The following is a 12832-nucleotide window of genomic DNA, read 5'->3' on the forward strand; positions in this document are numbered from 1 at the left end:
CTTCTAGTTTCTCATCATCATCTGAACTGTCCTCCTCTAATTGCTTTTCCAACAGAAGATCTACCATCCAAGTGTCAAATTGTATATCATTTAGCTAGCTGAACTGTAGGATATCATTTTGCCTTTTTAAAATATAACCAGCCTCCTTTTCAAAACCAACAAATTCTTGCTTCAAAGAATCAAAAAATAATTGGACTTTAACCAATTCCTTTGTTGTGGTGGCCCACCAGGCATGCCCCTTTTCATTAATAACTTTATTTATCCTTGTGCAGAAAAGGTCATCCAATTCTTTACTTCACTCTTCCTTATTTTTCAATTTCTTCTTTCCATCCAAGGCACAAGGAAATAGATCAAATTTTTTATTCTTGTACTTATTCAAATAAGAAACAATTCTCAGTTGCAGAGCAACTCTCCTGTTATCAAAATCTGACAGGTCATTAGCAATATCATACAATTTTTCAACATGGTCATGGGAAGACTTTATAACTGAATAACATAGAAGGTGATTTCCTTTTCCCTTCTTCCCCATTTATTAACAATGGGCTTTAGGGTATCATCATGAGTTTTCAATTCCTCCCATATATCTATTACTTTTACCAACTGATCAAAGAATAAGGGCCACTCAATTTTGTCCACTAAATACATTAGAGCCTTTCTAAGCTTATCCTCATACTGCATATTTAACTCTACATGTAAGGCCCATAGTTTGCTCTTCTCTTCTTCAAATTCCTCAGCTGTATAATATTTAGGCCTTTGAGGTGTGTCTGGTATCTCTACAAGGGGGGTGGATTTAAAAGGTTCCACTGGAGGACGGGGGTATGTTATTCTTGGCCTTGTGGATTTCCCCATTGCCTTGTTTTCAAGTTCAATTCTCCTTTTTACCTCCCTATTATAGGCCTCAAGAAGTGTTTCATATTTATTTTGTAACTCTGACATAACTTGTTCCTCCTTCTTAGCAATGGACAACAAAAACTTAGAAGAATCCACATTCCAATATGTTGCCTATACATGTGAAGTGTTAGCAACCCTTCATACAAGTATATTCCCATCAACCCAGACTCATCTGATTGTGATGGTGTGGCTCTAGATCCCTTTCTCAATGACCAAATGACCAATGCAGATTGATCTTCAATGAATGAAGTGCCTTGGAAGTCTCTTCTATTTGGGTCTTGCAACTCCAATCTACTTGAAACAGAATCGAAAATTAATGCATCTGCAATATCCCAATTGGGCAATAATAAAATGTTAGATGCCTTTATCATTTTCCTCCCCTCCTCAGGGCTTATATTCTACAATTCCTTCATCATTTCTTCTTTAATTTGGTTTTGCATGGAAGTTTCATCCATTTTTGGATGCTCTGTTTTCATCTTTTTACATTTCTCCTCGAAAACGTTCATGTTTGTCCTCCATGCAAACTGCTGAAAAGCCCTTGATTTCACAAAATTGTCATCAGTCAAAAATTGATGACTTGCCTACTCTAATACAGGGTCCAACTCCCTGCCTCTATAATTAGCTATTGTTAGATCCAAACTTGGGAGAGGAAGTTCTGGAGGGTTACCCTCATCTAATTCTGCTTGAGTAATAAAAATATCTACCTATGATCCCATTTGTTCAACCTGTTCACCAGTGAGCTGCTCTTCTACAATCCTCAAAGGGGACTGGGTGGGTGAATATTCCTCATCTTGAGGCCTTTCTTCTGTCATTACCTTTTGCCTCTTAAGACTAGGCTCTTCAGGTCTCTCCTCTTGGGCTATACTGGTAGATCCTATTATTTGTTTGCCCTTGTCTATAGGAACCCTTTTATTCTGAATTATAGTATATCCGGGCTTCTTTTGTACAATTATTTTATCAGTTCTCACATTTGGAGTGAGAGCCAACCTCCTCATGACCTCTTTGGCCTTATCAGGATATGAATCAATAAAAAATTGTTTCTTTTCATTCATGACCTCCATTATTTCAGGGAAGGTATTCATGAGCTTACTTATTTTGTCAGCCTCTGTAATAGCATTATCCAAAGAATCGTATTTATTATCAAAACAATGAATGAATTCTAAGACCCGGGAATAAACTCTCCATTTTTCATTTTTAGTTTCCTGCTCCTGTAATGAGAATTCATTCCTTATAATATCCTCTAGATAATAAGAATCATGTTTGATCGGTCCCAACTTGATTCTATGCCTCAACATCTAATTGAAAAATCCCTCAGAATCACAAAAATGGGGACAGCCATCATATAATGCTCCAAAATTTTATGCAAAAAGATCCATCCCCCTTTTGTAATCACAAACTGATGGATCACTGTGTAGGTAGGGAAAATTGACCCTAATTGCCTTTTCAACAAAAACATTTCTTCCACTCCCCCTAACTGCCATAAAACTTCAGCCATTCCCACCTTCAAAGGAACTTGGTAAGGCAAAACATGAGGGTTCCCCTTGAAACCATAGATTCTAAAAATAGTAGAAACAGGGTAGGGGATTATAGCTCCCCAATTATGTGAAAATTTCAAGTCATGGGGGTTATCCATAGGCCTGATGAGACTCATTAGTATCCTAGGGATTCTGGGATTGTCACTCAATATGAGGCATCTCAATTTAGCAGCAAAATATCTGTCAAATCTGACAAAACTAGCATTACTTGCATCCCAGGTCATATCTGCACTCCACAACTGGACTAGCAGTATTTCCCCATTCTCCTCTCTATTTAGTTCCATCTCATTACCAAAATATGTCACTCCTTTGAACAAAAACATATGCATTAATAGAGAGTAGTGACCAAAAGTTTTTTTCACCTTGCCCTTCACAATCCCAACTAAACCAATGTGAATTTCTTCAGCCAAAAAGGAAGCAAAATCAAAAATAACATCTACATCGAAGGAAGCAATCTGAACCATCATGTACATGAAACCAATGGGCATAAATTCTTGCTCATCTTCACCAAAAACTCAGCATAAGGTCCTGTATATCTCTACAGCCCAGGAAGTGAAAAGACTCTTCTTAAAAGGCTCTCTAGAGGCTGCAGTAATTACTAGCAAGTTCCTATTGTACCAATATGTTCCCTTAGTGCACCTCCCCTAAATACATCCTTCTTTGCTTTATATTCATTCTCTAATTCTAGCAGATTGATTTGCACATGGTAGTTTGATAATGGTTCTAGGTTAAAAACCTCTCTAATTTCTTCAAGAGTAATTGAGACCAGAGGCACACCATCCTTTCTTCTTACAACCCTAATGGCTTGGTCATAATTCTTAGCAATGGCTTCAAGCAAATCATAATCCATGAAAACACTTGGGACTACTAACTTTCCCAAATCAAAATTCCAGACATTAGCATGTAGGGCAAACAACTTTCTTTTCGAAAACCACTTTTTAAACAAGATAAGGCTAGTTCGAGTAGTTGTTGCATCCCTAACCCAGTTCCCCTTGTCATATAGGCCATCACCAATTTTAAGCCTAGGGTTTAAGGAAATTAACTTTTTAAATTGTGTAGGCTGTACAGTAGATTCTGGGAGTAATTCTAATAAATCATCGTGGACATTCCTATCCACGTAATTAATTTTCCCAGAGAATGGTTTCTTAGGAGGCATTTTGATAGTATTGAGAGAATTGGAATGCCATAGAGGTTATAATATGAGTACTTACTTGACTTGCTGAACTTGTTCTTCTCTAAACTTTTAAAATTTCTCTCGAACAATAGAAGAATAGTTTCACATCTTTACCAGGCTTAACATGACACAATCAATTAGGCTCTTGTGCTCAAAAAATTTGCAATCTCTGTTCGCATGGGACTAGAATTAATGAAAATCTTTGTGTTATACTTTGTTTCTCCCACACACAAAGCTTTCACTTATCATAAATGCACCAAACAGAAAAAAAGAGTGGCGTCGCACTTTCTTTTTTAAACTTGTGTCGTTGATCCTTGAAAAATCCTACGATCTGGGAATGACAACTAAGCTGACTCAGCTTTCTTCTTAACACATTGGCAGTCAAGCCAATAAAACACCTCCACCTCTACCTTTCCTTCAAGGCTAGCGGTTCAAACTAGGCCCATGCATGACTACACACATGTGTCATCAACTCGCTAACTCATTATACATAATTCTCGAGCACCTTTCCACAGCGAGCTAGCGATGATCACTGATCTTACTTTAATCGTGTGGTAGATAATTGAAACAACCTTTAAGAACATGATGGTGGGTCCATTGCTCATTAAATCGCTATACCTAATTTTTGCACATCTCTTTATAGCGAGTCAATGAGCGTCATCGATCTAGACTTGATCTTGTGGACAGCAATTTTACTTCAATAGTAGTGGGCCACACTCGCTAACTCGCTATACTTAACTTCCAAGCACTTCTTCATAGTGAGTCAATGCCACCCTTTGATCTCGGCTCGATCTCACGATAAAAAATCTTCGTACCTAGTACACGTGAAGTGGGTCCATGATATCGATGTCCATGATATGGGCCCTATAGATTTCTACCAAGCATTGGTCGAAAGTTCGACCAATGAATGGCAGAAAATGCGCTAACAACGCCAACATTTTTCGACCACCGTATTCGTCGAAGTTTTGACCAACCTACTGGATGGTCGAATTTTTGACCAAAAAGTTTTCAACCAGTGCCATCTAGTTTTCTACCATGCATTGGTCAAAATTTGGACCAATGCCCCACATATTTCTACCAAGCATTGGTCGAAAGTTTGACCAATGAATGGCAGAAAATAGCTCAATAATCTGGACATTTTTCGACCAACATATTGGTCAAAATTTCGACCATCCAATAGGTTCGTCGAATTTTCGACCGAAAAATTATCGACCAATTCGTTGGTCAAAAAATGGGTAGAAATTTTGACCAATAAAGGTCAAAAAATGAGTCCAAATGTACTAGTGGAATAAAGGTGAAGAAAAATGCTTAACTGAATTTTATGGTGTCATGCTTTATTATCTAGAGATATTTCACTCAAATGAGATCTTTTATTCAAATAATTAATGTATAACACATTTAGTACCTTCAATAAATAAGAGCTCTAATAGAGCTTGATTTCCTTCCTTTTGTTAAAAATGAAGGATAGATTTGTTTGATGGTTTTAAATCATAGGTTCTTATCATAGGCTCTACTTTCAGTGCACCATGTCGTGGAGAAGTCAAATGAACACCTAGTAATAGCCTTTTGATTGTACTCAAGGTCAAACATCTAGGATTATAAATATCACATGCTATTGAGAAACAAGTGGAATCTATATTTCTCTAGTACTTGCAAGAGGGAGAGGACCTCAAAATAATAATAACAGTCATATTTGGAATAGAAAAGTATTTTTTTTAATTCTTTTTTGATAGCGAAAAATGTGGAAATATTGGAATTCAAAATCAATGGAGTTTCACAATGCAAAGTATAATAATTCATAATATTTCTTTAAGATTACATGACATATTATGAATTGTCTTTTCTTTTTGTTTTCATTTATTTCTCATTAACACATCACTCAAATCTAAATCTTTTTGTTGCAATGAAAACTGAATAAATAGAAGTATCCAAAAACATTTCCTTACTTTGGTTACAACTACATTTTTTTGCAAAATATAGCTTTTATTAGTGTTCTAGCATTTTATATTTTTTAAAATTTTTGGTTTGAGTGCATAAAATGGACTTTAAGTTGCATAATATTACACCATTACTGGTAATATTTTAATATCAATCCCTTAATTTCTAAATATTCTTATATATTATTGTCTAAATACGGGCAAAATTTTCAATGCGATTGTTCTTTCAAATGTCAATGCCCTATAGTATAATTTTTATGGAGTCCCTTAATACTTATCTCTATCCAAATTGGCCCCCTTTAAAAAAATCATTTTAATCTCTCCAAAAGAAAATTTACCCACACCTCAAATGGCTTGTTGCTAAGTTCCAAAATTATTGATAGAAAGAAATTTGCTCTTTCAATTTTAGAGGAGAAAAAAATGCTTAAAAATAAATTCCACGTCAACCCTAAATTAGAAGGCAGCATAAATCAAATAGCCAAGAGGACAAAATACTTAGGGAAGTGCATAAAATGCACGAGTGAGAGGATAAAATCTTCTACATGTAGCATAATTTGATGGGTGATAGGATAAAATACTCTACCTATAATGAGCATACTCAATACTAAAATTAGCTAAGTGATTGTAGGCTTTGATTAGGCTATGATGACTTAATAGCTATAGTGAAAGTAGTACTGTCTTAGTTTAAAAACTTTGGTAAAAATTTACAACAATTTTACTAAGTGGTGACATACATTACTTTAAGTTGCTATGACTTGAAACAATACTCTAATTTAATAATATAATATCTTAAAATTGAGTTGAGAACACTCTACCCACCATCTCAATTAAAAACACCAAAGCCAAAAAGGGCTTTAAAAAACTTTAAGAAAAAGCAGCCCATAAAAAAAGAAAGAAATCAAATAGAAAAAAAAATTATACATTTAAAAAAATCATAAAAGATTACAATTTTTACATAAGCATTTACAATAAATGAATTTTCAATTAAAACTAGCGTACATTGTCGTTATCTTCATCGTCGTCGACATCACCACCATTAATTTCTCCATCGTCATCGTCGTAGTCGGCAATGTCATCATAATCATAAAAATCATCATTCGCAAACCCATCCACCTGTAAATGATATTCGCTATTCTGAATGCCTAGTTGAGCAAATAAACTTTGCAATATGTGGAGGGTTTTCCTTTCTTCGTCTGCCTTCACTCCCATTATAAACGCCGCATCCACACTAGTATAGTCTGATGGCATCCAGTCATAGTTTGAGAACATTTTTTCAGTAACCACGCACGTGTATATCCAGTACCCTTCCTCACGCCACCCAGTGAGGTCTACTTCAGATAGGACTTCATCATCAACCACAATTCTGGTCCCGTATATAATGTTGCCCCTTATCGAAACAATGTTCGGAAGCACAGCGCAAAAAATGAATGTACTGAGCGGATGATGGGTTTTCTGAAACGAATGGATGCTGGCTTTCATCTTCTCTGCGTCAAAATATCCCCGCAAATCTATTTCACAGATTGCATCCACCATAGGCAATTTGTCGGCAATATCATCTGCGTTAAAATATGACATGGGCGATCTCCTCTCGCAGCTCAATCTTGATTCTAAGTCTGGCGTAATTGATGTCCCCACCATAGTTGTAATCTCTGACGGCAATCTCTGAAATCAACGTGCTCTTGTTAAATTTTTTTAACAATAATATATATGGAAAATTAAAAACAACAGCAGTTAGAAGTACTATGATTAGATGCAACTATTTCAAAAGAAACTTGAAAAAATGTCGGGATGACTAAGCTAAAAGGAAATGGTGGACAAACAAAGAGTAACTATAATACCTGCAACGTTTGAACGCAACTTATTACAGGACTATCTGAAATAACCAACTCCTTCAGTCCTTGCAACTCTTCAATGCCTCTTATATTCTTCATCTTCGGACATTCAGCAATGGTGATGCTCTCCAGGCATCTCGAAAACTCAATGCCTTCCATACTCTGCAGACGTGGACACTGCCCAATGAAGATTCTCTTCAACTCCTTCAATTCTTTAAAACAGATTACATCATCCTCCAGCTGTCCACAACTCTCAATCCAAATTCTATTCAATCCCTTCAATTCTTCAATTGCTTTTATACTCTTCAGCTTTGGACAATAGGCGATCCAGACCGTCTTCAATCCCTTCAAATTTTCAATAGCTGCTATATCTTTCAGACTCCGGCACTTGCTAATATAGATCCTCTTGAGACAAGTGATACGCCCAAACTTTGGCAACTCTATCATCTCAAAGCAACATTTTAAATGGAAAATTTTGAGATTTAGCAGATCATTGCCGTCTTTGTCAACTCTCTCATCTTCAAGCAATATTACATGTTTCAACTGTCGACATTCGTTCAGTATCAGACATTCCAGTGTGGTAACCCCTGTCAAATTCACTTCAATCAGATTTTCCATAGCACAAAGCATCAGAGAATTAAGGGTGGGACAGGAGCCTCCACTGATGGAGACCTTCGTCGTATCTTTCACTTGACACAGAGCTATGGCTTCAAGGTTTCTCATACAAAACGGATCATCAATTGTTTTTGCGCTCTTGCTTAAAGAAAATTCCCCTTCCGCAGAGATGCCTTTCAACCTGAAGGTTTGTAGATTGGTGAGTTCTCTTACAGATTTTAGCAACCAGTTCCATTCAAACTTCCACTCAAAATATTTTATGTGCAGACCTTCCAGATTTTGGAACCTTCCAAATGAACTCAACAGTTTTTCACGGTCGTCGACTGAAGTATATAAAGAGCTGCAAGATAGCTCTTTCAACTTGAGTACAACCTGGAATTTACACTCACTTTGTTAAACTGCACTTCTTTTTCATTGGTAAAAATCTTACAAGAATGAACTAGTAGCTGATGCTACCAAAATTATATTTTGATCAAGAAAAGGAATGTACCTGATCATCCATTTCCCACAATGTCACAGGTGGTACGTCTGCAAGACTTAAGCTGTACAAATTTTGTAGATGAAACCATTCACGAATATCTGCCCCATAGACTTCAAGCCATTGCAAATCAGTTGATGTCTTTGAACTCCCCAAAAAATATTTCACATTAAAAAAATTCGTGTATATATCACTGTAATATCTGAAACTCTTTCCTTCGGACACAGCGAGGGTGTCTTGCAAATCCTTGATATCTCTAATGCTAATCTGAAATTTGAATTGAAATTTGTTTGTAGTTAGAAAATGTTCACTTTAATTTCCAACTAAGAGCATTGATTCAAACCGTAAATATTCTAATATAGCTTAGGCAGAATAAATCATAATTTCCAACTAAGAGCATTGATTTAATGGCGCTAGAAGTACATACGAAATCTTCAGGACGCCAAAGCCGACGAGGACGACTCATTTGATTATCTATTGGCTGGCTCGTTTCTTTATCTGCCATTTCCCTCCCCAAGTCGCGGAGGTGGTCATGCATTTTGAAAATGAACTCTGGCTCAAAATGGCAATCCCTCAGGCTTTCATATTGAGTTTGCACTTCTACAAGGCACTTGTCTTTGAGGGTCTGAAGTGCATGCTCAGCTCTCCACCGTGAAGCCTTCCATATACTTGTGGCTGTGCTCACATCTGCCCCTATGAAAAAGCACGCTATGTCCATAAAGATCTGTTTTTGATCATCCTCTAGAGCATCATAGCTTATTTTAAGCGTATCCTTTATGTCTTTGTCCAATCTTGATTGAACCTCAACTAATTGTGACTTCCAATAAGCCACGCCACTTCCAAAAACATGACCGCCCATTACTTGAAGAGCAAGAGGTAAACCTGCACACGCCTGGACAAAGCTGTCTACCAAATTCTCAAATCCCCTTTTACAAGATTGTCTGTGGAACGCATGCCAGCAGAACAGCTCTCTGCTATGCTCCCGATTCATCTCCTTCATCTTATAACGGACTCTCACACCGGCTTTTATAAGAAGCCTCTCGTCACGAGTTGTGACAATCACAAGACTGTTGGGATTGAGAGCATCTAATGGCAAAAGGGCATCTAACTGCTTTTGATGATCAGCATCGTCGATAACTATAAGGAACCTTGATTCCCGATTCCCTTGAAGGTCATGCTTGATTTTGACGGCTCCTTCTTCTACACTATGAAATGAATGATCATTTCCATGAAATAGATCATTGAGAAACTTACTTTGCAAAGAAGTGAGCGCACCCTTGACATGGGTTTCCCTCACATCAAACAGAATAGTCGATCCACTAAATTCTGAATGTTCGTTGTTGAAAAAATACTTGGCGAGAGTGGTCTTGCCAGACCCCCCCATTCCAAAGATGCCAATTATATTGTCTCTCATCTCCCTCATTCTCTGGCGATATCTGTTAAAATCTTGCACAATCTCATCAAGTCCCACAACATATTTTGCAACTTGGAGGGGAATTTTCCTCTTTCCCTTCTCCTTAAGCACGGCAGACACAATCTCATTACACAGCTTACTCGGATCACTGGAAAAAAAACGAAAGTATAATTAAAATAAGTTTGTAAGAAATTGAGTTCTTAGAGGCCAGAATACAATACATTATAAGAAACTGGAGCCTAGAAAAGCAATGCATAGCAAGAAGCACACATATTAAGAGACCTGTACAGTTTAAATGAAGAGAACAACTGGTGTATAACCAAATATGGGAAAAGGGCCAAAAACCCTGTTCAAATAAGACTTAAATAAGATTCAAACCAAACAAATATAAGGTCTACAAACCACAGCCAAAAATCTGCAAATAACGCTTCGAATCTAAATCATGAAGAAAACAAATTGTAAAATACTCTGTCATAATCGATCTTAGTAAACTGGAAAAAATGAGCACTATTATTGAGAAAAGATAAAAATCTCCACATGGCTACAAAAAAATCTCAACATATTTAATCCTTACACCCACTTTTTCTCTACTGGGGTAAGAAACAAAATTGAAAACGATCTCGCGAACCTTTTTAGTAAAAATCATTTATAGACCCTGCATCTTCTCTAGACGAAACTATAGATCCTATAATAATTATATATAAAAAACGATCCTTAGACTAGTTTCTAGGAGAAAAACAAACTAAATCTATATATAAATGGATGTCAAGCAGATGACGATATCTTACTCGTTCTTACTGTTGAATTCGTGGCCCTTGATCCCTGAAACATTATGCAGGCACTCTTTCCACTGTTGAATGTCATGACTATTATATCTGCCCTTTTTTTCGTGTTCGGAAAATGCCTCTTTAACTCCATTTTTGATGTAGCGGAAGTCTGATGGCTGAACATCGTAAAACAGGGGAATAATTCGAGCCCTTGTTCGGAACATGAGAGCAAGCTCAGCTAAGCACCAAGGAGACTCTGCATATTTTGGTGATAAGATGGCTACGTGCAGCATGGAAGAGAAAATGGCATTCTTTATGGCAGATGAAATATAATCTCCGAGCTCAGTCTCTGGAGCATCTAGATATGCCCTGATCCCCTCTTGCTGAAGAGAATCGTAGATCTGCTGAGCCAGAGTTGTTTTGGTGTCTGGGCCTCGATGGTTGATGAATACATCATGCTGTTTTGCAGTCAAGGAGGATTTGCTCTTCTTGTTGGGAGGTTCAATGGCAGAAAATGGATCCTGCTCTTCTCCTCCTCGACCAGATCTGGAAGTGGAAGCCATTTACAGAAAAGTGATCCTCTGGTTAAAAGAAGACAAATGAAAAAAAACGCCCAGTTCTTTGTAATCAAATACTCCAATGCTTGTATGTAGCTGATAAAAGGTAAAGTTTATGAGTGGGGTCTCTGCTTTATTCCACATTATTGCCCTGCAATAGGACAGAAAAGTGTCCTCAATTGGCGAGTCAAGTCAAGTAGGGAAGGAGTCAGTAAAGGAGCTATGAAAGTTAGTGGAGCCTAGTCTGGTTTTCACATTATTTTATTGTCTGGAAATAGGACAGAAATTGATAAGTCAAGTCAAATATGGAATCAGATTGGAATTAGGGAAGGAGTTAGGAAAGTTCATGGAGCTCAGTCTTCATTTTCACATTATTTCTTGAAAATGGGATAGGAATGTGTGCAATCAATTGGCAAGTCAAGTCAAGTGTGGAATTAGGGAAGGAGTTAGGAAAGTTCATGGAGCCCAGTTGAGTTTTCATGTTATTGTCTTGAAATAGGACAAAAATGTATGGAACTAATTGGCAAGTCAAGACAAGTTAGAATCAGTGTGGGATTAGGGAAGAAGAAGTTAGGAAAGTTCATGGAGCTCAGTCAATGTTTTCAAAATATTGCTTTGAAATAAGACATAAATTTGTGCAATCAATTGGAAAGTCAAGTCAAGTGTAGAATCAGGATGGAATTAGGGAAGAAGAATGACAAAGGAAAGATCATGGAGCCTAATTTGTGTTTCCACGTTTTTGCCTTGCAACAACCAAGAAAACAAGAAAGTCAATCAATTGATCAACAAAGACAAGAGGTATATCACTCCCGTACAATTTCTAACATTTCTGGCATGAAATAAATATAATAGTTGCAAGGACACTCTAGGATGATTTTCCGAAACTAGCAATTGCATCTTAGTGTGTCGAAGAAGTTTGAAATGTGAATTACCTAAGCAAGATTTTGGTTTTTTTTACACATGAGGCAAATTTGAAGTTAAAAAATGAACTAAGCAAGATTGTGGCCTTTCTTTTACATACAGTTGTACAATACACATGACCAATTTGAAAAGATCATTGGATCGATTGCTAATATTGCTTGTACATTTATTTTTCCTTCCTTAAGAGAAGTGGAAGAAAATGAACATAAATGTTGGTAAACAAATTTGTTAGTGCATGTTCTTCATTGAGAATGACGATATTTGCTCAAGATGCTAAGACATTTGCACTAACAATTGGATACATTGAAGTCCAATCGGTACCACACTACAACTTTTCTCTACATTTGAGAGGGATAACTCCCTTGTATGTTTAGGGTATTTGGTATTTTTATGTACTTTTCACCTAGAAGTATAAAAAGGATAAGCATAAAACTAAACAAGATACACCACAAAAACCTTGATGACAGACATACAAATACCAGATGGGATCTCACAGTGGATAATAAATTAAAAGGGGGTTATTTAGCACAAAGTGCAATGATAACAAAGAAATGATAGTAGACCCTAACATACGAGAAGATAAACTACCCTAGCACATCCTTATTAGGGTATTTTTCAGTGGTGAATATTCGTAATTTTATGAATTTTAGGGAAAAAAATTGCTAGTAATTTTGCTATTAATTTAAGATTTAATGCAACCTAAATCACTAT

The 12832-nt window shown here is 36.7% G+C and overlaps 1 protein-coding gene across 1 annotated transcript; it reads right to left on the reverse strand.

Annotated features, from left to right (window-relative positions):
• Nucleotides 1-6440: 6440 nt before the first annotated feature.
• LOC149579500 (disease resistance protein RPS4B-like) lies at nucleotides 6441-11303 on the reverse strand. The gene is made up of 5 exons (XM_089833246.1): nucleotides 10665-11303; nucleotides 8890-10024; nucleotides 8475-8729; nucleotides 7376-8356; nucleotides 6441-7199 (listed from the first exon to the last, which is right to left on the reverse strand). The coding sequence occupies exons 1-5, from the start codon at nucleotides 11204-11206 to the stop codon at nucleotides 6528-6530; spliced, it is 3585 nt and encodes a 1194-aa protein (XP_089689372.1). The 5' UTR covers nucleotides 11207-11303; the 3' UTR covers nucleotides 6441-6527.
• Nucleotides 11304-12832: the final 1529 nt, after the last annotated feature.

This window comes from Cupressus sempervirens, chromosome 1 (genome assembly GCF_028749045.1).
Source record: "Cupressus sempervirens isolate cs-2001-9-10 chromosome 1, ASM2874904v1, whole genome shotgun sequence".
NCBI classification, from domain to species: Eukaryota; Viridiplantae; Streptophyta; class Pinopsida; order Cupressales; family Cupressaceae; genus Cupressus; species Cupressus sempervirens.